General features: G+C 39.6%; 1 protein-coding gene across 1 annotated transcript; it reads left to right on the top strand.

Annotated features, from left to right (window-relative positions):
- The first annotated feature begins 1388 nt into the window (after positions 1-1388).
- On the top strand, positions 1389-25555 carry PIP4P2 (phosphatidylinositol-4,5-bisphosphate 4-phosphatase 2). Its single transcript, XM_074884275.1, has 7 exons — positions 1389-1581; positions 7409-7557; positions 8909-9015; positions 10780-10903; positions 16615-16667; positions 22714-22804; positions 23975-25555. The coding sequence occupies exons 1-7, from the start codon at positions 1476-1478 to the stop codon at positions 24116-24118; spliced, it is 774 nt and encodes a 257-aa protein (XP_074740376.1). The 5' UTR covers positions 1389-1475; the 3' UTR covers positions 24119-25555.
- The last annotated feature ends 1031 nt before the right edge of the window (positions 25556-26586 follow it).

Raw genomic sequence — 26586 nt, 5'->3', positions numbered from 1 at the left:
ATGAGAAAGAATGAACTATATTTCAAAATTTGCTTCAAAATAAAAACTTTTTTTTAAAAACATTAATCTATGAAAACATTGTGTTTTGCCATCACAATATTACCATAGCTTATTAATTCCATATTATAAAGTAAAAATGAATCATTTAAATATTACAGAAATAAAATACATCAGCCTCTATTTAATTTAATGTTTTGATTATTTCTCGTAGACTCTCAAGTACATCAGTCCATTTTTGTAGAACGGTTTGATTTCCTAGATTAAAAATCTTTTGGTGGAAAACAGCTCCAGCAGAAGATTTTCAACATGATACAAGAAATACTTTATCTTATAAAATGTATTATTAAAGGAGTATGACCAGCTCGTGACCTCTGAGGCCACCATCCCATCATTACCCTGTTCTTAGGAAAACATCTGCACGCCTTCCACATAACGCGTTCCGAGAAGTAGCTTGGTTCTGGGTAACCAGGCCACGGGGATGTCGGGTGGCACTTGGCAGTCATGTCTGCTTGTGTACAAAGTAACTGCTGATCTGTATTACCACAGCCTGGCAATCTTTGACCTACGGACAATGAAAGGACACAACACACGGGTGACAAACATCTGTCTTATCTCAATATGGGCTGAAAAACTCATCAGGGAAGGCTATTTTCCCTCTTTGCCAGAGACTTCCAGATGGTGCCCGAGTGGGCCGTCTAGGAAATTAAGTCTTTACGTTCTCAGAGAGCTCAGTGACAGTAGGGGAGAGACTTCTCGGTTGAGCCGCAGATTTGATAACGTGATTTATCTCGTCACGTTTAGAGCGCCCTGGCGGGTTACCACCATTTTCACACCTCAGTGGGCACCGCCCAGTCGAGTCCCTCACTGCCGGTCTGCATCCTCAAGCTCCTGGGAAAGGCGACTGCTGGCAGTTCAATCAACTATAGCACTTCCCCAGTATTGATAGGTATAACCACAGCGTTTCAGGAAAAAAAAATCAGACGCACTTTTTTTTGAAAAATTTATTAAAAAGAAGGTTGTTACGTTTCTCCTCCAGACACCTCCCTGCAGAACCCGCCCTCGATTTACCGCTCCGGGCCACGGCCATCACCGACGGGCTGAGGGTCTTCCTCCCTCGGGGCTCGCCGGAGGAGGAAGGAGCCCGCGGGCCCCGCTCCAGCAGCGCTGCGGCTGCCGGCGGGCCGCAGGGAGGTTCCCCGCCCCGGGAGGCCCCGGCCCGGCCCGCCGCAGCGGCACTGCCCGGCCCGCCCCGGCCTGCCCCGCTCATTAGCCCGTGACGGGAGGAGGGGGAGAAGGAGGGAGGCCCGGCTAGCCCAGCCCAGCCCCCGCCCCGCCGTCCCTCCTCCCCGCCCCGGTCCCATTCATTCCCAGCCCCTTCCTCTGCGCTCCTTCCCCTTTCCCGGCGCTGCCGGCCCGGCCGCCTCCCCGCCCTCCCCGAGAGCCCGGCAGCGGGAAGGGCCCTTCGCGCCGCAGCCATGGCTGCCGAGGGGGTGGACGAGCGCTCCCCGCTGCTCTCCGCGCCCGGCTCCGGCAATGTCACCCCGACCGCGCCGCCCTATTTACCGGACAGCAGCCCCCGAGGTAAGGCGGCCGCCGCCGCCCCGGAGCCGGCGCGGGCAGGGGGGCTGCTGCCGGCCCGGGGGGCTGCTGCCGGCCTGGGCACCGCGGGGCTGGCGGCGGGGCGGGGCGGGCAGGCCCTGAGGGGCCCGGCGCCCGCGGCGGGGACGCGGCGTCTCCGCCCGGTTGCGGCGGCGCGGGGGCTCCCTCCGCCTTTGTTGGCGGGCGAAGTTACCCGCTGCGGCGGGGCCGGGCCGGGGGCAGCGGCGGGGGGGGCTCTCGCCCTGCCCCGGCGGCGGAGGACGAACAACAGGTAACGCCGCACAGGGCCGGGTAGGCCGTGCTCCGCGCTGTGCTCCGCGCTCCGGAGTGAAGTCGTCAAAAGGGAAGAAAAAATAAAATAATGGTTTGCAGTGGCAGAACAAGCCCGAACCAGTCTGCTTATTATAACTCGCTCGCATGTCGGAGCTTGCAGGGTAATTGTTGGACTTCGGTTCCCCCATTAATTAGGAGCAGGCTTAAGTAAAAGATCCTTGTCTACGAACGACTGAACTCGGTGCAGCGAGACGCAGGGTGGCAGCTAGTAGAGGTGTAACGCAGAAGCGACACAAAGTACGCAGAGCCCTGTTTCATCCCCGGTGACCATCGAGGTGCGTTAACCCGGAGGAGATGCCAGCCGAGCGGCTCCTGGGCTGGCCGTCGAAGTTAAATAACGAAGGGGCTCTGTGCAGTGCGGTAGTTGAAGTCCAAAACCACTAGGATGTCCTTGCAAACACACTTCAAGGCCATAGCTGGTTTTGGCTTTTTTTTAAAAACAAGTCAGATACTGTGGTTACAAATCTGGAATCGTGGCTTAACAATATGGTATTAACTTTCTCGCACAGACTTAGGAAAATAATCTGAATATTTAGTAGGTAGATGAAAAAATTTTACATAGAAAATATTAATCAGGATGTTTACAAAATACATTAATAGATTTATTTTTTTCCCAGTTAAACAGTTTAGAGCAGAAATCAAGGGGGGGGAGAAAGCTGAAGGAATCAAGACTAAATAAGATTAGTGTAGCTTTGCTAGCCATAACCTTTAAAATGTAAGATTACAGTCCTGAGCTCACTGCCTCCAGTGTGTTGGCCCTTTCTAAAGGATTTTTATGTAATTGTATAGATTTATGACATGTATGTAATTAGAATACTATGAGTGAACATCTCTCTGTTTTGAGTAATATTTAAATTTGTGGAAAGCTAGTCCTCTTTGCCTTGATATGAAAATGTATTTCAGCTAGTGCTGTAGCTGGTGTTGACTGTTTACTTTCATTTTAATTGCACAAATTAGTATCAGCCTGAAAAATGGCACAGGGTTGTTTGGGGTTTTTTAAATCAAATTGTGTAGGATTGACATAATCCCTTAAATTTTGTAATTAAAACAATCCAAAAATCCACCTAAATTTAAATTCAGTTATTCAGGGGTTTTATTTTTAGTAGTCCTTATCCTGTAACTATTACTTTTGCATATATTTCAATCTGTTTTTATAAAGGTCTTTATGGATTTAAAAAGTAATGAAAATGCATTAGATGGGTGACTTGTTTGAACCCAGGCTAAAACTCATGACCTGGAAACAAGCTGGACCCCAACCGCTCATTTTGCTTGGTAGCCATGTCCTGCAGTGCCTTCAGTCTGTGTCTGTAACTCATGTTAAGTAGCTTGGTACCAGTGGTAGGGTGTGGTGCTTAAAATAAGTGGCTTGTTCCCAAAAGTGAGGAGGAACCATAGAGCTTTCTTAAATGTCTAACGTCTCTTGCATGAGTTGAGGATCTCTTGTTTGATCAGTCCATGAGCAAGCATGCTAGGTAGCACTTCAAAACTGCTCTACAAAACTTACAAAAAGAGATACGCAGAATAAAATTTTGCAGAGCTGTGACATAGACCCGCTAGTTCTAGTTTCCTTGCTCTGTCAGTTATCCTTGGTGAAAGGATCCATGCAAGATAAACCACCTTTTTAGCTAATGGGCAGTCTTTCTCCCTAGCACAAATCTAGACAGAGAGAGAAGCAGCATTCTTGTGGGGAGATGGGATTTTCTTCCAGCTCCCTTTCTGCAGAGCTTCCTTGCTTACCATCACCTGACTGGTGTGAAGCTGCAGAGGAAGGAGGAAGCCGCCCTTTGCCCTCCAAACTACTACCTGAATGTACGTCAATAGATTTATCCCTGTAATTATATACTGTGCCCAATATGTCATCCTGAGCTTCAAATTAGAGAGGCCGTGGTTTGAAAGTCTTCCCTTGTTGGGCTGCAGCTGAGACCCAGCCGACCCTTTTCAGTGTAAAGTGGTGGATGGTTGAATCCTGGTAACGGCTCAGTGTTTGTTTCTAAGGGTGGAAGCAAGCAAGAAACATCTTTTCAGTGTGGATGCAGGGCACAGTATTTAAGAAACTTCACATAGACAAAGGGTGGAACCAACAGCTTTGCTCCCTAGTAGGGTGGTTATTCAGTGCTTTTCCCTTTATTTTTTTTAGGGTTTTTCTTGAGGCTTACTCAGTTCTTAACTACCTGTCTCTAACATAGATCACTCTTTTTCCCTCACCCACCCCCTCCCAGGTCAGCATAAAGAATATTTTCCTTTTTTTTTTTTTAAATGAAATAAACAAAACAAACCCCAAAACAAACTCGTTTCTATTTGACCCAGGTAAGCTGCAAGTGGTTCCCTGTGGTTTCTGTCCTTTGAATACCAAGGGAGGAAAGTGCACGAGCACCACAAGGAATTTCTAAGGTTGAATATGTGATATCTTCTACTGCATCTGTATCCTGTGGGGCTGAGGAAGGAATCATAGATGTACTGCATGGTAGGGCACTCTGCTAATCTTGCTGAACTAACAACTGTTGGATTTTATTTTTTTTTTAAAGAAAAAACTGATAATATAGCTGTAAACTGGTATGTCAGCAGCAGGAAGTTCAGTATCTCATTAAATGTGTCCTGAAACCTCTGGTGTGCATGTGAAACTTGCCTACCATCCAGTCACATCCAATATGACGGACCTTTATGAATTGGTTTTAGATGTTACAGTTAGCCTGAAATTTGAGCTGTCCAAAAAAAAAAAAAAAGTCATACCAAAGTATGTTAATGTGCTTTTAAACCTTTTTTATTAAGGGCTAATGAGCAGACAACTCCAAGACAATGCCTTTATTTTCCTTTTCAGGTATATTTCCCAACATACTTTTCTTTAAACTTAATTTTGGTGGCTTTTGCTGGTTTTGTTTTTTAGAGCTCTTCCAAATGCACTTTTTCTTTAAGGATGAAAGTTGTAGTGCCAAGATACTTCTGGCTTTCTGCTCCATAGCAAATGTTATTTGCTGCAGCACCACTCTGAAAAGCAGCCATTATTTGCTTGCTATCTGAAATTTGCTGAGCCAGCAGGACAGGAACAGCGAGGACGCTTACCTGGAAGCTGAGCAGCTCCAGCATGAGGCTGGAGAAGTCGCTGGAGGTGTCCATATGTGCTCACACACCTCATTTAACCAATTTTCAAAATCCTACGAGTTGTCACTTACAAGTAGGATATAGAATATTATAAATGTCTAGAAGGGTATATAGTTGCCAATTCTTAAAGTATTGCAGGATTGTTGAAAGCTGAAAGGCTGGGGGGGATGTGTGTCTCTTTACTTCCTAGTACCCTTCAAGATACTGTTTGCTTTTCCTTAGTACAGCCACCCTGTGCCCAACTGATAGAGTTGAGAAGTCCCATTGTAAATTCAGAGGACAAAGCAAAGTTCTGTAACATGATTGTTGCTTTTCAGAAAAGCAACCTCAAAGCTGGGATTGAACTCTAGGGTTGTCTTAATGCAGAGTTTGGTATTCAGTCTACTGGACGTGCCTTTTGTTTTAAGGCTACCTGTGCTCCTAGCCAGGATGTGCATCAGCTGCTCACTGCAGGAGCAGGTAAGCAGCCTGCTTACAGCCAAAACCCCCTTGCAGCAGCCTTGACTCTGCCACTCAAAGCTGACACTGCTGTTCCCATCATCCAAATCTCAAACCTGGTTTCTGCAGTGATCTAGTAGGCTTGAGATTGCTTCCCATTGCCAAAGTGTGTGGGGACTGGGGTTTTGTCGTGTGTGTGTGTTAATATCTTGCAATATCTCCTCTCTTGTGTGTGGCAGTCTTATACTGAAAATAGGGTATCACAATGTGCAAAATATTGTTGTCTTAAAAATTTTTGGCTGGATGCTGTGTTTTCCCAGAATGTAATTCCTCAGAAACAGAAAAAATCAGAACAGCACTCTAAGTTACCTGGTATTTCTTAAGGATGTTAGTTTCTGCAACCAGTATATGAATGCTGAAGGTGTAAAGTTCACTTGCATCAGTTTCTATGATGCCTTTGGAATTGCACTGCTGGTTATAAGTTAATTTTGTTTCTTGGATGCAATTCAGAGACCCTGAAGGTGTCCACACTCCTTCTGCTGCCTTTGTGAGTTAAAATCAAGTACAGGTCTGGATTGTTTGTAGGCCAAGTAGCAAAGAGAGCACTGAACAGCAATGCTGCTTCAAAGGTTTGTGATGACTTTTGGATCTGAAGGGCAAGCAGGGTTTCTTATATCCCTCCAGCTTATGACAGTCACTTTAAAACAGTGAAGGAGTCATGAGTGCTTTCTTACAGGCTTAACTTTAATAATTGGGCTTGTCAACTTTGATAGCAGCCTGTGCTTTTCCTTGCCACCCCCCTAGCAGATACTGCTCTGTTCAGTGCTGTTTGTAAACTGAAAGTAGGCTGATCTCTCATTGCTTCTCTGAAGATTTTATTGGCTGCTTGGATGTAATTGTGAAATAATCATTTATTGAAGTCTAAGGCTAATAATTTTGAATTATTAGTATTAAAAATGTTAACTATGAACTACTAAATATACCCATTCCTATTTGCTTACCTGAAGAGCCCTGAACTTCTTGATGAAATAAAAGCTGGTGCTATTACATGCCAAGTAATTGTGGCATGTGCTATGTTGAATTATTTTCATTCCATGGGTTTCTAAACCAAGAAGTATCTTGATTGTTTCCTCACTGGTTTGTCGTGTGCTCAGGACTGGCAAGGCTGCAGTCTGCTCTTCTGTGGGGCCCTGAGGCCAGTATGTTCTTCCTTGTGTTAGCGTGTCCTAAGTGACTTAGACCTCCTTGTCCATCTGTGCTGTGGCTCTTAGACAATAAAAATATCTGGAACCTCTAAAAGCAGAAGCTCTGAGGGTTCAGTTCATCTTTTTTTCTTCAAGATATTTGCACTCAAAAAAAAGAAGCACTTCATGACACTTTCTGTCCAAGACCTGTTTCCACAACAGGACTCTTCTGTATTTTTACCTGTAGTATTTGTTACTATATGATAAACATTTGTTTATGTTTCAGTCTCTCCAGATGTTTGTAAATGCTGGTTATGGCTCTTCTGCCTACCTGTGTCTTGTTTTATCTTCTGTTTTTTTCTTCAGAAGCCAGTCTGCGTTTGCTACTAATCTGTGGTGGGTTTGGGGTTTGTTTGGGGTTTTTCCCCCCCTTTTCTAAAGACTGTGAAAAGTTGGTTTGAAAATCAGGTTGCATGGTTGAGCCTTTTGTCTGATCCACTCTTTGGAGGTGATTTACAGTGTGCGTTGCTGGTATGCATTACGTACAACTACAGTTGATGTTCGGGTGCACAGAAGTTGTGGGGAAGGGTAAAGCAAACATAAGTTTGTCTTATGTTTATACTAACTATTAACTTTGATTTATTTTTTAAATATTTTTCTCTTTTTTGGGACTGTGACTATTAGAGACTATCTTTGCTGATGGTGTTTTAGGATCCCATTTGGTTTTTCAACTGAGATTTCCTGGTCTCTTGCAGCAGAGCTTCCTCCTCCATATACTGCCATTGCAAGTCCAGATGCCAGCGGTGTTCCTGTAATAAACTGCCGGGTGTGCCAGTCGCTAATCAATTTGGATGGCAAGCTACACCAACATGTTGTTAAGTGCACAGTTTGCAATGAAGCTACGGTAAAATGGATTTTTAGCATTTTCTTTTTGCTGAGGGAACTGGGTGGAGGTTGAAATATGTTGTTGGTAGAATTCATGTCCTTGCCTGCAAAGGGTGAGTCTGTTCCTGCCATCCCTGCAGAGGACCTGTTGGCGCAGCTGACCGCTAGCTTAGCTATCACACAGGCTCAAGGGTTGTTGCCACAAGGATGGTCATAAGCAGTTAGAATAAATCTTTGTGTAGTTGCGCTGGCTGCGCAGGATGTTCCCTTCTGAGGAGGACAAAAAGGAAAGATGTTGTCTAAGTAATCACTCTTGTGTAAAAAGGGTAAAACTGTTTTTGGTGGGATGAAGAGAAATGAAGAATTCAAGTATTTTAAGAGTGGAAGAAACAAAGTAACTAACCCATACCTGTCCCTGGATGTATACTTTCCTCCTGCAATACTATTCAGTCAATTTGTTATCTTGCTAAGAAACAAAACCAAACAATTTTGAAATGCCTAAGTTGTACATTCTTTTCCAGTGATCACAGCCCTTTTTGCTTCTCCTCCCGTTTTCTTAATTCAAGTCTTGGCCTCCTGCTTCTATTTTTTTTCCTTCTTGCCAGTTTTGGAATCTGATACTGCAACACTCCACAGCTACTGGGGGCAGTTGCATGAAAAACACTGGATTGGATTTATTTTATTAAAAGAACTTTAAATTATGTCCAGAAAGCAGGTAACTTTAAAACTGTAGGAAAGCATATATTTTTTTTCATTTAGAGAGTAGAGAACCTGCCATTAATACTCACTTTCCCTGCCAATATATAATGTTTCAGGCCACACAAAGTGTCTTGTAGCTTTTGATTTGCTGTAGGAAAGGAACCCAGAAACTTGACTCCCTGGTTGGAGAAAGATAATTTCATTACAGTGAACTGTAATCTTATTTTAAACTGTACTATATCTGCATATTCTCATAGTGGCTGAGAACCAGACTGTGATCCTTTCACTGTTGAATAAAGCCATTGTACCAGGCAAGGAGGCTTTTGTTTGATGTTTTGACTGTTTTTTTTTTAAAAAAAATACCACTCACATTTTAAAAAAATAACTAAACTGAAGTCTTGAATTCTTCATTGCTAAAATACGATTTTCTTTTTTGTTAGTTTGCAGAATCTCTTGTTCTAGTGAGGAAACTTGCATTTCTTTCTATGGGAAGAGAGAGAAAACTTCTAATTTTGTCTTGACTCTCAAGTCTCCTCTGTAAGAGGAACTGTATTTCTCTCTTCGCAAGAATTTGTCACGGAAGCTGTTCTGCTTTGCCATGCTGTTATAGGGAAAAAAGTGAATTGCTATGACTTCTGATGTGTGTTCTCTGGTGGTTTTTTTTTGTTTAGCCAATCAAAAACCCTCCTTCAGGGAAGAAGTATGTTAGATGTCAATGTAACTGTCTCCTTATCTGTAAGGATACATCTCGGAAAATAGGCTGTCCAAGACCAAACTGGTAAGAATAAAAAACTGTAAGTGCCTTGAGATAGTCTTCTTTAAAGCACTTCTACTCTTTGTGTTGGACATTTAAAACTAAAAGAGGTGCAAGCCTGGGCCTCTGTATGTGGACATTTAAAGAGCGTTACTGAATTACTGCAGACACAGGTTGTGCTAGTGTCAGTTCTGAATTTATTTTTTTAAGATTAAAGAGGACAAAATTATGGGTTTGGTATTTAGCGGTAGTCTCAAATGTGTGTTTCCCATTTTAGCTACTTCATAAGGAACAAGTAGTATAAAGAACAGCGGAGAAGAAAATCACTTCTTGTTTTTGGGACTTGCATAATTTCTTGCAAACTTAATTATTGTAAACACACAGGTTGCTTGCTTTGTCTCAGAGTGGGGACTTCAGAATGAAATGGAAGACAGAGAAGTAGGTTGGCTTCTGTCCTATCCTCCCTTCTTTGTTATGCTGAGTTTTCAATCTCCTCTCAGCTCTTGATTTTAATTTACACATTTGTTATAAAAGAAACAAGCATGATTGCCATAGTGAGCATTCTTAGCGTTGGGCTTAGAGTGTTAAAAATCCCACTGAGGCAGGAGTAATTTGATTGTCAGTGGTGCATCTCTAACAAGAGAAATTGAGATGAAGGCCGGGTCTGTGAATTTGTGAATGGGACCTTTACCACACCATAGTCACCAGTCTGTTGGTAGTTCTGGTTTTGAAACATAGTCTGAGACCTGGGGGCATTTTTTTAAATTTTTGGGTTTTCTACTAATGCAGTGTTGAGGAAAACTTCAAAACTTTCCAAATATTTTCTGAGAGTGCAAAAATGTTCGTGGGATACTTCAGTTGTAATACGTCATATGGCTGGTAACCAAGCTGAATCAGAAACTCCCTAATTTTATTAAAATAATCTCAAAGGCATATATATAATTTTTCCTAAAATAGCCTGTGTATTTGTCTTACTAGGGGATACTTTGAAGGAGAGAGTTGGGACTATGCCCTAAATGGAAGGCTCCAGATTGAAGGGAGGTCTTTGAGAATACAGTTTTGGTTGTATATGGAGAGAGATGCAGTGCAAGTTAAATAACGCTTTAATTTTTCCCTTCACTTTTTTCATGCTAGGAAGTCTGATCCTCATTCTGCTTTGAGTTGGCTAATTTTGGTATTGTCATTTTGGATGGACAAATTGTATCATTATACTGGAAGCACACTGAACATAAAAGCAAATGTGTGCAAACTGTTTTTTGAAGTAAATTGATTGCATTTAGTCAACCTGGGGTGGTTTTCTTTTTCAGTTCACTCAATTTGAATGAAATTTTTACTGTACAAATGTGGATATGCTGCTTATATTGACATGGTTGTCAGTATTGTGGGAAGGAGGAGTATCTGAGATGGGAAGGAGAACTAGATTCTGGAAGAGTCCTTACTCTTTCTATATGTTTCACATGGGTATGTACATTCCAATTCACAGGCTTGCTCAACCTGGGTATTAAGATTTCATTTTCCTGAGGAGTGTTTCTGCCATATGATGGCAAGTCTTTGATCTCTACAGGGTTCTGGCTTGCATGGCTGATCTTATAGTGAAAGAGAATGTTTTCAAAACTGAAAAGGAAAACATATTGGAGAGAGACCAAAACTGGGTGCCTCATCTGTTTAAGAAGCAGATTATAGTTTAAAAGTGTAAAGTATTTGGTAGTGATTGAGGTAATTGCTTAAATGCATCATCCTCCTTTTTTGCTAGCTTAATTACATGTACATCTAATGTTCTTAACACAGTAGACGCATCATTACTCTTGGTCCAGTAATGCTGATCCCAGAAGAGCAGCCAGCTCAGCCTGCCTTGCCAGTTCAACCAGACGGAACTAGAGTGGTATGTGGGCACTGTGGAAATACGTTCCTTGTAAGTAAAGCACGAGATTCTCCTCCTCACTTCACCGTGCTATCCCTCAAGCTATTTGTTGTAAGCACTTTTCAGAGCATCACTGAGGATTTTCAGAGCATATTGCCTCACTCTATGGCATCACTGAGGAACTAAAGCTTCTTTTGTGCTCATATTGCTATGGATGTATGGTCTCTATTTGATTATCTTTACATTGTTTCAACTTTTAACAGTGTTTCTGTGCATGCATGGACAAAGCCCAAATTACTGCTTAGTGATGTGTGAGTGGACAGTGCTGGAAAAGGAAGTCATGCTTCCAGATTCTGTTTAGGCTTGCGATGATGGTTACGTTCTGCAGTGGCTAAGAGAGCAGTTCTGCCATCGCTGTATGGACCCCAAAAGCTGTTGGTTATAGCAGTTGCTGTTAGCATATCTGTCAGTTGTTACAGAACTGGAGATTGTGGTTTGTATGTGAGGTTGACAGTTGATCCTGTTTTTGAAGCGGAGGATGCAAGAATACTCTTTTGCTGTTGAACTGTTTGCAGCCCTTTACATGGATAAGGGGCTGCCATACTTGAGTTTTGATTTAGGAAGAGTCTCTGCAATAAACAAGTAAGTTAGCTTTAGCGTCATCATCTAGCAGTGCTTGAATGTTTGTCCGGTTTGTGAGTTATGGGAAATGGCTAAGATAAGTGGTACAGTTGAAGGACCTGCATAGTCACCAGAGTGGTGTTATGTTCCTGAAACAAAGGCTTGTAAGATACATAAAGGCCAGAGAATACTCTAGTGCATTTTGTGAAAGGAGAAAGGAAGCTTGGGGATGGCACTGCATGTAGCTTGTAACAGCAGTGAGAGAAGGGTTTGCTTGTGATGGGCTCTATAATGGAATAGACTTGTTCCTTCAAATCTTTACTTCAGGTTTATGGATCAGTGAGGTGTACAATAATGGCTTAACTACTATAGTAGATGATGAATGCAGGAACAGGAGATGGCTCTTAGGCTTTTTTTTTTTTAAAGGGAAACTAGGGATTTGATTATGAATTTACAAGTAAGGTAGTATCTGAGAAACCATTAGAGAGATGCTTGAGACATCTTCTACCTACTAGTTCTGCCTATATAATAAAAAAAAAAATATATAATTCCTCTTATAACCCTTGCTGAAGAACAGTACTTTGTAAGTGGAGATAGCTGGAGTGGGTTTTCTGTTTGCCTTTTTTTTTAAATGCAAGTCTATATGTGACCTTAACTAGTAAGAACATTGTATGTGATATAGAATAGTGTTACTGACAGAAAAATACCGGATCTACAGAAGAAAAAGGCAGTCTCAGGTACATGTTCTAAACCAGGAATCTTTTATTAAAGGGTGCCTTTTCTTCTAGCTTTTTAAAAGAAAATATAGTAGCATGTTACAAACCGTTAAGTACCTGCATGAACACTGTAGTTTGATACAGAGTCATAATTGAATTTTGTAATGCAATTAAGTTTTTTCAGCGCAGCTTTAAAACCACCCTGGTAAAATCAGTGCTGTAGAAGAGGTATGACGTTTTAACGTCTCTTAACACAGAAGACCATCTCTACTATGTGATTTAATCTTTTTCTTTTTTATTAGGGAGAGTCAGATTTACGAAGTAAAACTCTCATTGTGAAGTTACTGGCCTATCTGTGGGTGCTTTTATAAGCATCGGAGTTTTATTCATCTTTATCCCCTATTTACTTTCTATGACTGCAGCCCAAATTAATTTTGTAGTTTACACTATGAACTTCTTTAGGTGAACACAGGGGAAAAAAAACCGACCCCAAACCCATAAAGGCTTATTTTGTCCATAACTACTAGATTATGCCTTAAAATGCTAAGTTTTCTAATTTGAAATTTGTGCATGTGACTTCAAATCTGTTGGTTGCTTTAGGCAACTATATCATTTTGAACTTCGTAGTCCTATCTGCCAGTAAGACCAATTTACCACTTCATGGTACATTGAAAATAAACCCTCAAAATCATTAGAAATTTGAAGATTAAATTCTTTTATGCTGACTTATCAAGAAACAAACCCTTTTTTCTCACTTTATGCACCTTTCCCACCACTCTTGCTTCTACCTTTTTCTGTTACTAAGTTTCAGATTCTGCAAATTTTTGTAGTTAAGAAAAAAATCAGAAAAATTGCTTGGGTTTGAGTGAGCAGAGAAGCAAAAAATAGAAGTGCTTTATCCAGCCTGGAGACTCAGCTTCTGCGAGGGTATTTTTGCCCTTTGATATCTCCACATTGTAAAGCAAATATGTAATGCTAGATGCATCTCTCAGCAACTCAGTAAGGTATCTCCTTTACTTTACTTGGCAGTTAAAAAATAAGTAAAACAGACAAGCAAAGCTAGAATCCCTGGGGTGGAAAAGTCAAATTCAGTTGCTTGTTTTGTCTTCTTTTAAGAGTATCAACTTGTTCACCACCTTTCCAAGAATTTTTTTTTTTTCCATATGAAAGCATAAGTGTGTGCTGCGCTTTCCCTGCCTCTACGCATCGGGAGTGTTTTCTATAAATTATTAAAAGCATGCTCCATGCTGTGGAGTGCCTTCAACTTTCTCTGTCTCTGCTGGGAGAATGACTTAGTACTGAAGTGATACTGTAGCTGAACTATCACTAGTTATTCACATTTTGTTCATCAAACTGTTTTTGTTCCTTGGGTAACCTGATAGGGGTCTTTTCTGTGTTAAGGTTTCCACTGTTTCTGGTAGATTTGGAGTTCAGACAAGTGGAAAAAGTGGTAGAATAGAAAAGGAGGTCAGGATGAGAGTTTAACTGTCCTGCTGAATCGCAATATGATCTGGTTTGGGCTTTTTTGAGAGCTGCTGGACTTGGGCTGTGGCTTAGTTTCTGCCCTGCAACCCCTCTCCCAGGGGCCTCTGCCTGTTATGATTTGTGGCTGTTGCAGGCTAAGTTGCCTTTGGAAATGGTGGCAGGAAGGGGAGGGGTGTCCCTGTGTCTCCTTCATCCTCCTGCTACTGTCCTGCTGCCAGAGAGACCCTCAAGAACAAGAAGCCAGGAGCAAGCTATGTAAGCCACAGGCTGTAGACTAAGCAGTGTGGTTTGTCAGTTGTGCTCTGTCAGTTTTATTTTTAAGAAACTAATCAAATGTGAAAAGTATTTAATCTAAAATAATTGAATAGAAAACCCTTTAAATTATTTGGAAAACTAAGAAATGTTTTAATCTGCAGAAGTATTTTGCTTTTCCAAAGGACCTGGGGGGAGCAGAGGGGAAGCTTTTTTTTGGCGGAAGCAGCTGTATGTAGGGATGTGTGTGTACATAGGTATATAAATGTTGTTTTTCTCTGTCTTGTATTGAATGCATTGAGAGCTATTTTAGGCTCAGAAGGAAGAAACTTTGACATATTCTTCTAGTGTAAATCCTTTGATGGATGTCTGGTTTTGTCCACAGTTGAAACATTTGAGCTCTCTGAAACCCTCATATGTGTTTCATTACATCTAACCAGGGATTTGGGCTATTGTTTATTGTATTATTCCAGTGGGAAAAATACAGTTTGTATTGTTGGCAGGGAGCTAAATTTCACGTAACTGTAACCTCAAGTTTTCTTAACAACATGAAACAAGATTAGGTTCTTTAAAGCACTCCGGAATATGACTAAAAATACCACCTTTAAGCGTGATTTAAACTACTTGCTAAACCCACCAAAACTCCAAGAATTAGAATTTGCATGAAAATAACCCTTCCCTGTAGTGCTAATGTGACCTGAATTCTTGCAGTTTGAATGTCTTCTTGCCTTCTTGCTTTTTTCTGAAAATATTTCCAATGTGTGCAGAAGCCATCCTAACAGAGCTTCTCTTACTTCCAGGTAACTCAAATGAAAACAGATTATCAAGGCCTCTGTTTTTTCCATCAACATTTAGAGCCCTAGTGCATTTGAGTTTGTATCCATTAATAATTAGGGCTAATAACCAGAAATCTTAAAATAAATAAAACCCTAGAAAGATCATTAATTAGTGACTTTGGAAATGGAGTTGCCTACCCTGGAATAGAACTGCTGTACAGAAGTGAAGTTGAATTACAAATATGTAAAACATAAATAATGGATTTACTTTGGTTCTGTTTCTAGAATTGCAGTTTAAAAAGCTGAAAGAACAGCTCTGTAGGGGCCTGTCTCCATCCCTGGTACTGCCAACCGCAACTTATCCCACTTTTGCTGTGTAGAACTAAGCGAAACTGAGGAGTTCTTGACAGGGATGCAGGCAAATAGCGAACTTGTACCTCTGACAGGAATGTGGAAGTAGAATTAATGCTCCTAAAAGGCATTGCTCAGGTGGGGAGTATTACAGCACCTTTCATTTTATTAAGGGATAAAATATAACTATGCTAAATCAGTTTGGCCAAGTCTTTGTAAACAAATAGATTTTAAAGAACAGCTATGTAACTAGTACTGTAATTGGATACTTCAGAACCAGGAAAAAAAATGATGTATTTCTTCTTAGTAGAGAATTAGCCCTATTAGAAGTAAATAAAACTGAGGGACACCTTCCAGAGGCAGGAAAATGCACTCTCAATATTACAGATCAGAACCTTGCTCACAGCAAAACCTGCTCATACTGGCAAGGCATTACAAGCCACATCCTCTTCCTTTGCACGTAAAATCATAAATTCATTCTCAGTGTTTAAATGGTGCTGTGCTGTAGCTGGGTCCTGGTTTTCATACAAGGATGGCTCTGATTTTTGATTTGTCTTTGTAGCAGTTACAATACTATTCGCTTCAGTAGACCGACTTCTGATTTCTCACAGAGATAAGGAGGATCTGAATGGAGGCATTGGTAGTCTGTGCTGTGGCTTCTTCCCCTGCTAGTAATTTGCAGTGTGACTTTTGCATAAATTAAGAGGGGAGGGGAGAAGAGAGTTCTATTTAACCAGGAAACTGTGATAACTACCTCCAGAAGAGAACTGCAGTTACAATATAACTGCTTACAGAGCGAAGAACAATAATCTTATCCTTTTGTTCAAGGCAAACATTTAAAATGCTTGTTTAATATTTCTATTATCACAGAATGAAATCTAACAAAACCTGCAGTTTTTACATGAGTATACGACTGTATCCTCTGGTTGAGGTAGTTCTAGGCATTACTTTCACTAAGGCTGCTTCCCAGATAGGTTTTAGTCTGTGCATGGAAGGTTATGACCATACCATGTATGCTTTTACATATCACCTTTTTAAAATGTCCTGTAAGTAGCCAATAGCATTCCCTGTTTTATTGATATAAAACTTATAAAGACATCTAATTTCTAAAATATTCTTTTAGCTAATCTTCCTGTGCACACTTAACTTAGTTTTCACAAATGATGCAAGGGTTGGGGAAAGATGGGAAAATGCATCTATCTGTAATTGTGCCAAAGAAAACACTTTTTTTTTTTTATTCAGGGTATATTCATAGTTGTGGAAGTAAGAGGAAAAAAATGTATTAACATTATCATGTTGCCCATACTGCGCATGTGGATGAAACCACATTACGTCAAGCAAATCTTGTAATACTAAGGCAAGTCATGGGAAATGTTCACATGGAAATCCTGATCCTACGTTGCCACTGACAAAAGGGCATCCCATTTACGGAAGAAAGCAAGAAACAAGTCAGAGAAAGCCTGAGAAGCAAAATGTTTTCACAGTAACATTTAGCATGAAGTACAACAAACTTGTTCTCAGGCCAGTTTTTCAACCTCTTAATTTTTTTTTCTTTTTACAGTGGATGGAACTGAGGTTTAACACACTAGCAAAATGCCCACACTGCAAAAAAATGTAAGTTCTCTGAAATAAGTTACGTAAATTAACTGTTAAATAAGTTGTCAGTGTGTCTTGCGTAGAAGTATTTGGAGTAAAATGTGTCTGCAGTGCTGACTATTTTGCCATGCTTATCTGAATCAGTGCTAAAGAGCATGTTATGTGCACACGAATTCTCCACCCTTTATGCACAGATCAGTAACTTTGTCAAACCCAACCTGCGTTTATTAAAATGCTTTGAATTGCCAGGGGCAAAAATAAACTGCTAACAATAGACAGGAATGGGTTGCTAAAATTAACAACTTACATCTTTGAAATGTTATCATTTTGTGCAGTTAATCAGATGTCATGTTTAAATGTAGAATTTGAATTGCCTTACTGTAAAAGGAGGAAAGGAAATGATCTTGTCTTAATCTGAAAGAGGTTTTACTGATTTCATAAACCCAACAACTAACTTGTGTTAAGCATCTTAATGCATTAGCTTGTTTAATGTTTATGAATTACTGTGAAATAACTTGTCTACTCATTTGCTATTACTTCAGTAAGAAGGAGAAAAGAATACAAGAGCTGTAAGAGTTTTTTGTGTTTCAGTTTTTTGTTTGGGGCTTTTCGAGTATTTATTTGGCCTTTCTTGTCTGAGGTCAGGAATACTTAGTTTGAATTGTTAAAAGCTATATACTACTAACATACTTTAAATTTGCATGGTATCTCAACCACAGGATGTGAAATAAGAGTTAAAAATACTATTTCAGAGACTTTCCTGTCCTGATTTATTTAGATATTTGTCTTCATTTGATAGGCAAGTGCAACTTCTCAGTTAAAGAAGCAGGTGTGTTTTCTGCTGGAAATGGAGAACCACAGCTGTACATTTTGTAGAAAAACTGGCAGGTTCCTTAAGAAGTAGAGGCTTAGGATAAGTGTACTGTAGGTGTTGGCATGGCCTGGCCTTCAACAATGATTGAAATCTCTTACTGGAGTATTTGATAGAGAAGTCAGTCTAGTGGTATGTTTAACCTCAGGAGTGGAACCCATTGGATGTGGAGTAGTGGATATGTTCTAGTTTGCGTAGGTCAAATAAACACACGGTCTTGGTGAGAGGTGTTTTGCAGGGGTGTTTTTGCTGACTGTAACTGTGTTTGGTCTTTCCAGTCCTGGGGGGGAGGGTTGGTGTTTTGTGGTTTGGTTTGTTTGTTTTTAAACTAATTGCAGTGATGTTTTATATTTTATCATGTCACACTTCATAGCTGACCTCAGCTTTTTTCTTGACCCTCCTTAGGTAAAAATGATTTGCTGTTTAACCTTAAAAAACAAACAAAAAACCCAACCCCAACAATAACAAAAAAACCCCACTCTAAGTAACAGTCAAGAAGTCATACCATGTGATCTTTTGGTCTGTCTTCTGTTGATTTGTGTTGCTTGTATTTTAAACTCCAGCTGGAGTCTAAGGATTTCTTACTATTTGTCTATAAAGTGCAAAGCATGCTCTCTGTAGGTAATAAAACTGGAGCATCTCTGCAGTGCAGCTTGTGAAAATTACAGCTTGCAAGGCAATGGAATTGCAGAATGCAAAACAAATTTTAACAAATAGGAATTCTGTCCTTGGGCTGAGGATGCAAACTATGGAATAGTGTAATTTAGCTTGCAGTGTGTTGCTTGGTGTCTTCCCACATTTGAAATGCGACAGTCAGGAGTTCTGCACTTCTAGAAGCACAAACATTTCTAATGCATGAATTCAGGACACAGCATAGGTGAGGCAGAGCTTTGAGTCATGATGATGGAATAAATAACTGCAGTGACCTGCTCCTTTCTATCAGCCCTTTGTCAGAGGTTGTCTTACCTGTAGCCAAGTAGTCAGAAGGGAATGTGGGGTTCTTTATTTCAGCTTATTAATGCAAAACTTCTTTCATTAGTAGCTGACTAGTCAGATGCAAAACTGTTCATTTCTTCTGTTGACTCAGCTGATGACTGTCACTGAAAAAAGGATAGTGTAGACTGAGTCCAAACGCACCTTGAATCACTGCAACAGTAGGTTTTTTCAAGAAGATATCTTCTGAGACATCTAGATTCTCAAAAAATTTTCATTTTGTTTCAAACATTTTTAAAAGTGCAGCAAATCTGCAAATAGCTTGTTTGTGACCACCTATTTGCTTGATGGAGCCTAGATCTTAAGAATGCCTTGTAAAACTGCAGGGGAAGTTAGGAGCTATTACATGAAAAGGTCAATAACAAAACAGTGATCATGCCTCAGTACATAAACAAAGGAACCTTTCATATCTGGATGTTGGGGGAAACAGGATCTTGGGTTTCTTGTTTGTTTTTTAATCCCATCTACCTGCTACCATTGTGGACACACATTTATTATTTTGTGACATACTTTTTTTTTGTCTGTGTCATTGTCCTGTGTCCCTGCCCTGCCTGTCCGTCCTCCCCCCACCCGATCATTTTTTTTGCAAAATAAGTTGGGAAATATAGAAAATTAGTTGTGATGCAGAGAATAAAATCACTTACTTGGCAAATGAACAAATCTCTTTGGAAACGGACTACAAACCTGGTTATACCAGTATAGGTAAGCTGTTTGCAGAAGCCCTGCTGGTGTGTAGTGATTCCGCCTGACATAGGCTTTACTGCACTGGGACAACAAATGTAGCTAATGAGGAAATTGTTGCAATATAGTTTTATTTTATAGTGAGGATGATGACATCTAGGAATGGGGGAGAAACTGTTTCTTTTTATTGTTTTAGTGTTCTGTGTTTCAAAATACAGAATACTAGATGTTTATCAGCCTGTTTCCCAAAAAAGTGAGAGGTTTAAGGAACACTTCCGGTATTTTTCTCATTTAATGCTGGAGAAAAAGGAGGAACTGGTTTTTGTCTGCTGCTCTCTTTCCCAGGCTGTATATTAAATCATCTAGAAATTCAGGATCATGAATTCAGTTACTAGAAAAAAAATTGAATGGTACAAGTTTTTATTTCAGAATGCCAAATGTCTCTATCTTTTCCTTTAGAACCTACTTATTTTTCTTTTTAAGGCCTGACAAAATGATGAACCCTAATAAATTTATAACACTTTTGCTCCATAATGTCTTCAGGACCTTCAGGAAAGGGAGAGATGTTGGAACCCCATCACTACTGTGGAGGCTAGTTTCAGCAGTGCTGTTCACCTTCAGAATACTGGCATTTTGATTTTCCTCTTAAAAACCCTTCTAAAAGCATGTCTGAAACCCTGGCAGTAATTCCTATTATTTGGAGCACAAGAGACCTTGCATTCTTTCCTGTGCTACTCCTTTAATAGCCTCTGTGCCTTGTGGCAGTTTTCCCCTCTACTAATTATTACCTGATGCTAAAGTGGCTTTGGTGTCTTTTATATCTGCTGCTGCTGCCCAGAGGTCTGGCAGGTGCCTTTGCTTCCTCAGCAGCAGCTCAGAAAGAAAGAAGTGCTGCTTCTGGATATCTTTGTAGTGAGTTCACCCTCATTTAGTCCCACAATAGAAGGAGCTGTTTCCGTGACTTAGAAATGTTCTTTTGACCCCAGTTTTAGTATTTCTGAATGTGTCTGTCAGAGTTGCCACAGTTCGTAGGGGTCGGGTTTGAGCTTTCTTTATTGAAAGTTAGTTTTGTTTTTTATGTGTAATTTGGGGTGGGTAGAGGGAAACCTCACTATTTAGAGCGTCCCAAGTGGCTAATATCACTCTTGGGAGATGAAAAATAAATTATGACTTACTGGGATTGCTAAATATTCCCAGGTCTGTTATGTGACTGTAGAAACAATATATTTATTTCATCTTTCCTTTCGGGGGGGAGCGGGAAGGCAGTTAAAACATTCTTTACATTTCATTTTTGCGGGATTTGAGATAACGGTTTCTCCCCCAGCCTTTTGTACTGGATAGGAGGGGACAGAGCTTGAGAGAAATATGGATGGAAAATACCAGGGTGCCTGCAATATTATGATTACAAAAACAAGATCATAAGTCAGACAGCTCTGAAAGTGAAGGTCTCCTTCCCAAAATGAACTTTGTCTCTGTGTGAAATACACAGTGCAGTAAATATCATGCATCTGTTAGGTGTATTGAACATGACATTTCTATCAGCTTATCTTAAGGTATCCAGCTCTGTAATAGAATTAACTTTCTGAGTACATAGCCAGGAAATCCTGCAAAGGAGGGAACCTAAGGTCAGTTTGGCAAGCTTAGTGCTCATCAGTTCAGCTTTGGAGAAGTCTCCTTCCTGTCCCCTTTTATAAAACTTCAGTTTTGTTTCTTTTTTTCTCATGTAACTTGGAATCAGGTAACATATCCCTCTTCGAGAGTGTCTGTAGAAGTATTTAGGGGTGGCTTTTGGAGAGTGTGTGTGAGAAAGTGATACGATACCATTATTTCCCCAATTGGGAATTCTCCCACCCTTATCACACCTCACACACCCTCCAATCCCATCCCAAATGTGTATGGTGAGGCTTCTGGTAAGAAGTAATTTCCCTTGGGAAATTAATGAGGAGAACAGTTTTGGGACTTTTCTTCTGAAAGCGTGTAACAGATGGCTTGTGAGTGGTCACTGTATTCAACCCTTGCCTTGTAAGATGTAAGTATGTTAGCTTGAGGACTGCGGTGGTTTTTTTTCTTGGAGCATTTTAGAAATTCCTTGTAAAGAAGTAATATTGGAGTAAAGCTGCTTAAATCAATCTATTTGAAGGCTTTCTAAGATGAATGCTTAAAAAATTCTAGTCACATGCTAAGCATATGAGGCCTTACTATGTGGTTAATTAACTGGAGCCAGAAATTTGGTTAGTCATATGACAGATGTACTACTTCAGTAGTTCAGCAGGGCTTTCTTCTGTTATATGCATATCTTGCATATGTTGAACTGTCATGAGATGAAAATGACTTCCCCTTGCATCTTTGAACACAGAGTACAAGCATCCCAGTATTTCCAGAGGCGTGCTGATCTCCCAGAATTGGATGAAGTACTTCACTAATGATAGCATGCTTCAGAACTATCTCTAAGATAGATGGTACATGTTTTATGAAAGCACCTCTGCCTCTCTAGTCCTCTCAATGGACCTACCTGTTCACTGTGTTTCAAAGGAATTAAATCATGTTCCTGTGTGATTGCAAATGTGTGACTTGAGATGTATTTGCTAAACAATGCTGAGCTTCTAGAATAATTTTTCTAATCTGTAGTAAAGAGTGTAGTGTTTTATTTGCATTTTATATTCTGTTTGACTGAAGCACTGTAATAGTTTAATGCAGCAAAGCTGTCTGTCTGGGAGTTCATAGTCTAGATGATGAGTGATAGAACTTCCAGGGGATTTATTTACCTTGGTTGTCAGCCGTGATTTGTGCAGCTCATGTAACTTGTGGTAGAACTGTAAAAGAAAATAGGAAGTAGAAAAACTTGTCATGTTTTTGAAGTTACAAAAACTGACTTAAACATGGCTAAAGAATTTCAGTGTTTAGAAGTGTTGAACATGAAAAATTTTTCATGTTTGACTAAAACAGTTTGGGGTTTTTTATCTTCAAGAAATGGGGTAGAATTTAGCCACTCAACAGTATTTAGTGAACTGTTCCAGGAAATGGATAGTGCAGGTTGTTATTGTTAATGACGTTTAGGGGTGGTGGAAGTGATTTCCAGCTGCTTAGATGCATGTGAATGTATTAAAGTCATGTATTAATGTATTAAAAGTCTAAAGGGTGTCTTACAACCTATATAGAAGCTGCAGAGCAAACTTGGGTTTTGCAATCCAGAGGCTATTCAAGATACTTGTCTGGGCACACTGTGGATATAGGAGGCAGACACACTCAAACTGTAGGTGTGGCACCATTCTGTTACAAGCACTTAGATTTTTAGATACTATATTATCTTCACCAATAGTTCTTCTTTAAATCAAATATGTGAACTCTGTCTTTAACTGCTTGATATAATTGTAGACTTTGCCTACAGCTTTATAAACTTATGATGGTGGATGTATATTGCCATTCTTCTCCCCTTCCCCCATTTAGACTGAATAGTTTCTATTTATGTGGTTTGGATTGGTTTTTTTTAAATTTAAAATACCATTTATTTTCTAACAGTTCTTCTGTTGGAAGTGCACTGCCACGGAGACGCTGCTGTGCATATATTACAATTGGAATGATATGCATCTTCATTGGAGTTGGATTAACTGTGAGTGATGTCCTGTGATACACTTGCAACTGTGTGCAGGGGTGTGCATGTACAAAGGAGCTCCCTTGGTCGACCAGCTTTTCTTTCCTCAGCATTTGAGTAAAACCTCCTAAGTTTATGTGGGTTTTGTCACCTCTATTAAAACCACAGACTTAATCATCTGAGTTAGCCAGAAAAATGAAACGTTCCTAAAAAAGTATCTTCTGGCACTTTGAGACTCTCTTCTTCCTGATGTTAAATTTGACTCTTCATCTCTCTGAGAACTTCAGTTTTATGAAAAATGGTTTTACTTCACTACAGAAATACTGGAACATCTTGCTCTTGCTAGAGCTCTGAAAACTTCCAGGTTTCTAGAAATACATATTGCTGTATAGCCAGGAATATAAGTTCCACTGCAGTGGAGGGGAGTGGGATTCCAAAAGTTAGAAACATGTATATGCCTTTATAATTTGTACAAGTTATAAAGAGTAAAACCAGATAATAAGCTATTTACAAATTAAAAGGCTCACATTGTTGTTACTCTGTTACTAAGAAAACTGTCTGACTTGCTTGGCTCTGAAGTATCTGGTACTGGTTACTAGAGCCAATTTTCTACCTGGCAGTCACAGAAAAGTATGTATGAGGAAATAACTGCAGTTGAATTCATATGTGTGATTTTCACTATACCTCTAACTTGTATTATAACCTGAATAATTTTTTATGTGTGAGAATAAATGAATTATGAAGGATTTTTCCTGTTTCCCTAATAAAAACAGTGACAGCCAGAAACAAAAAACAGCGAAAGACAGATTTCTTTATATATATATATATATATATATTTTAACAACCTTACTGAGTTTGAAAATGATGAAAATATTTCACCATGAGGTGTGCCCAGAGGCTTGCATAGCCTCCATCCTTGGAGTCTTTTTGGGACCCAGCTGGGTTAAAACCCTGAGCAACTTAGTGTGACCTTAGAGTTGACCCTGCTCTGGAAAGTTGGCACTAGAGACCTCCTGATGTCCCTTCTGAGCTCAATTATCCTACGACTGTGTAAAATTAAGCTAATAAAATATCTGTTTTATCCTTATCAGAGTGAAAAAGGTGCCACAATGCTTCTCCTTAATATAACTTGCTCTTCCCTGAAGAGCAGATAGTGCTGTATGTTTGACACTTGTTTTCTCTTTTTAGGTTGGTACACAGGATTTTGCGAGGCGATTTCACGCAACATATGTTTCTTGGGCTATCGCTTATCTCTTAGGTTTAATCTGCCTCATTCGAGCCTGCTACTGGGGAGCCATTAAAGTCAGTTATCCAGAGCACAGTTTTGCATAGAGAATTTGTTAGATTATAGCAAGTGAACATCTAGCAATTCTGGATATTGCATCTTGGACACTTTTGAAACCTTTCCTGTAAGGATTCCATTCTGTTCAAAGTAGTTTTAAGACTGGGGGTCTCTTAAGAACAAATGTTCATTGCACTACATAATATGCAAATAGTTTGTTTTGCTGCTAGATTCCCTAGCTCTGAATACTAAAGCTGTGTTTACATGTTCATAACTCTGTCTTTATAGGTGTTGAATTTTATTTCAACAGACAGTATTAAGTTTTACATTTCCTTTGTTATGTTAAAATCCGTCTACCATTTTTCTAAATGATCAGTAAGAATTCAAAAGCAAGAGTGTTTATAAGTGTTTCTACAGTAGCTTCACATTTGTACTTAACATTTTAACTAAAATTATATTAAAGTGGCTTGCTTTAAAACCTAAGCAATAAGCATTTTGCTTGAACAGCTTACTGTATCTTTTGCCTAAGATCATAGTGACCTTATTCAGGAAATGAAAGTTAGGAGTGTACTTTAGAAGAATGACACTGTTGCTAGAGAGACATTTGTAAACACTGTATGCTTTGAGATTTTTCAGGTAGAGAGATGCTGTTTTGGTAGTCCAATTAAATTTCCATTTATCCAGGATTGGATTTCAGTTAGGATAAATGCTTTCTTCTCAAGGATCCTGGGATTTAGGTGTTTGGTTTTGGGTTTTTTTAACTGGCAAATCCTAAAAGCCATGCTCGGATGATGGAACTTAACTCCGGTTATTCGTACAAGTTCCTTTACAGGGTCTAAGGGAAGCATTTCATATGACTTGTTTCGTAATACTTTAGTGTCACATAGGTGACAATAAGTTGGTGATGGGTTGCCTCTTACTTTCCTTTGATCATGTCAGATTTTCCCTGTTTGGGAGAGTTATGCACTGGTCACTGCAAAGGGAGACACTGTAAATTCACGTTAACTGCTGTAATAAGAAAATGAATAAACTATTACTTGGACCATTCCATTGAAGTACATCTAGTCAATTTAGCACTGACTTGCTAAGAGAATACGGAAACAGAAAGTTTTTTCTAATGATGTATTCACAAAGGATTGAGGGACCAGTTCTTGCACTGCCCATCTTTGTAGTTTTAAACAAGTTTTTGCTAAATTTGGAAGGAATGTCCTGAGTGATTTAGATGACTGTAGTAATTTAGATAATGGGGTCAGATGGGTAAATTAATGTGGATGTTTCAGGGATACATGTAATTTAAATTATCTATGTTCCTGCTAGGACAAAATGATATTCAGATAAGGATTTTGGAGCACAATAAATGTAAATGATCAAACTGTAAATGATCTGTCTTTGTATGATGCTAAATGTATAAAAGCAGTAGCTCAGGATTACAATGTACCTTTTACAAATAAACTAATAAAGAAATAAAGATTATTATTCAAACTTAATATATTTTGTTATTTATATATGAATAAAAATACACAAATGGAAGAATTTCCTAGTATGATACAGGAACAACAAAGGTATTGCCCAGCAGAGGTGTGCTCTGTATATTTGCTAAATGGCAGCTTCAGGAATATCAGAGCAAGAACAAATTGATGTCTTCTTGATATTTTGGGAAGAATGAGGAAGAAAATAAGGGATGAGACCACTGTTGGGATTATGTCTTCCTTAGTCAATGGCTTATTGAGGGAATATGGTAATATACTCTCTGCTTTTCCTAAGACTACATCCCTTCACTGTAGGGATCTGCTGTGCTCATTTGCATCTTAAACCTTTGAATACTCTTTTCAGCTGTCTTGTATTTCAAAATATTCTGTCTTCCACATCCTGAAATAACGTAGACTGGGGCTGTACAGAAAATCATCCACTGCTTTTGTAATAAAGTGAGGGTGGGAACCTGGGTATAATGTTATATTAATGAATCAGAGGAATTTATACTTTTCCCCCCATGTTAAGCTGTACTTTATTTCCTATCTTGTGTTTCTCCTTTTTCTTCTCAACCTTTTTGAGCAGAAGGGAAGATACATGGACAAAGTAATTTATTTTTGTCTAGATCAGGATAATAGCATAATATTTGTTACTCCTTCCTTTTGCAAATTGAAACATTGTAGTTATTTCCATAAAATATGAAATGTATTGTGTCATTACATTTCAACCACCTCTGGGTACGTAAGAATCATATTTTAACTGTGTAAGAAAATTAATGGTAGAATCTGAAGGGCCTCTGCAAGGACTCAAATAGATCTGGCTATTTGTGAGGCGGGCTTGTTTGCAGGTAGTCATGACGTTCTGTGCTGAACTACATCTCAATATATTAAATATCTCTAAGTTTAAAAAAAAAAAATCATGTCCTGTGCATACTGAACACTAGAAGAACTTTCAGCCTTATTTTATTATTTTATCTTATTCATTTAATAGTCTTTTTATCAATGGATGATTTTTGTGACAGATGGGAGAAGGAGCTATCTGAATTCAC

This window comes from Strix uralensis, chromosome 1 (assembly GCF_047716275.1).
Source record: "Strix uralensis isolate ZFMK-TIS-50842 chromosome 1, bStrUra1, whole genome shotgun sequence".
Lineage (NCBI taxonomy): Eukaryota > Metazoa > Chordata > Aves > Strigiformes > Strigidae > Strix > Strix uralensis.
Note: the sequence above shows the minus strand (reverse complement) of the source record. Positions and strands in the feature narration are given on the sequence as shown.

Coding starts and splice junctions, on each gene's coding strand:
- PIP4P2 (XM_074884275.1), top strand. CDS start 1,476: ATGGCTGCCGAGGGGGTGGACGAGCGCTCCCCGCTGCTCTCCGCGCCC. Junction 7,558..8,908: donor CAGTTTGCAATGAAGCTACG/GTAAAATGGATT, acceptor TTTTTTGTTTAG/CCAATCAAAAACCCTCCTTC. Junction 22,805..23,974: donor TCATTGGAGTTGGATTAACT/GTGAGTGATGTC, acceptor TTCTCTTTTTAG/GTTGGTACACAGGATTTTGC.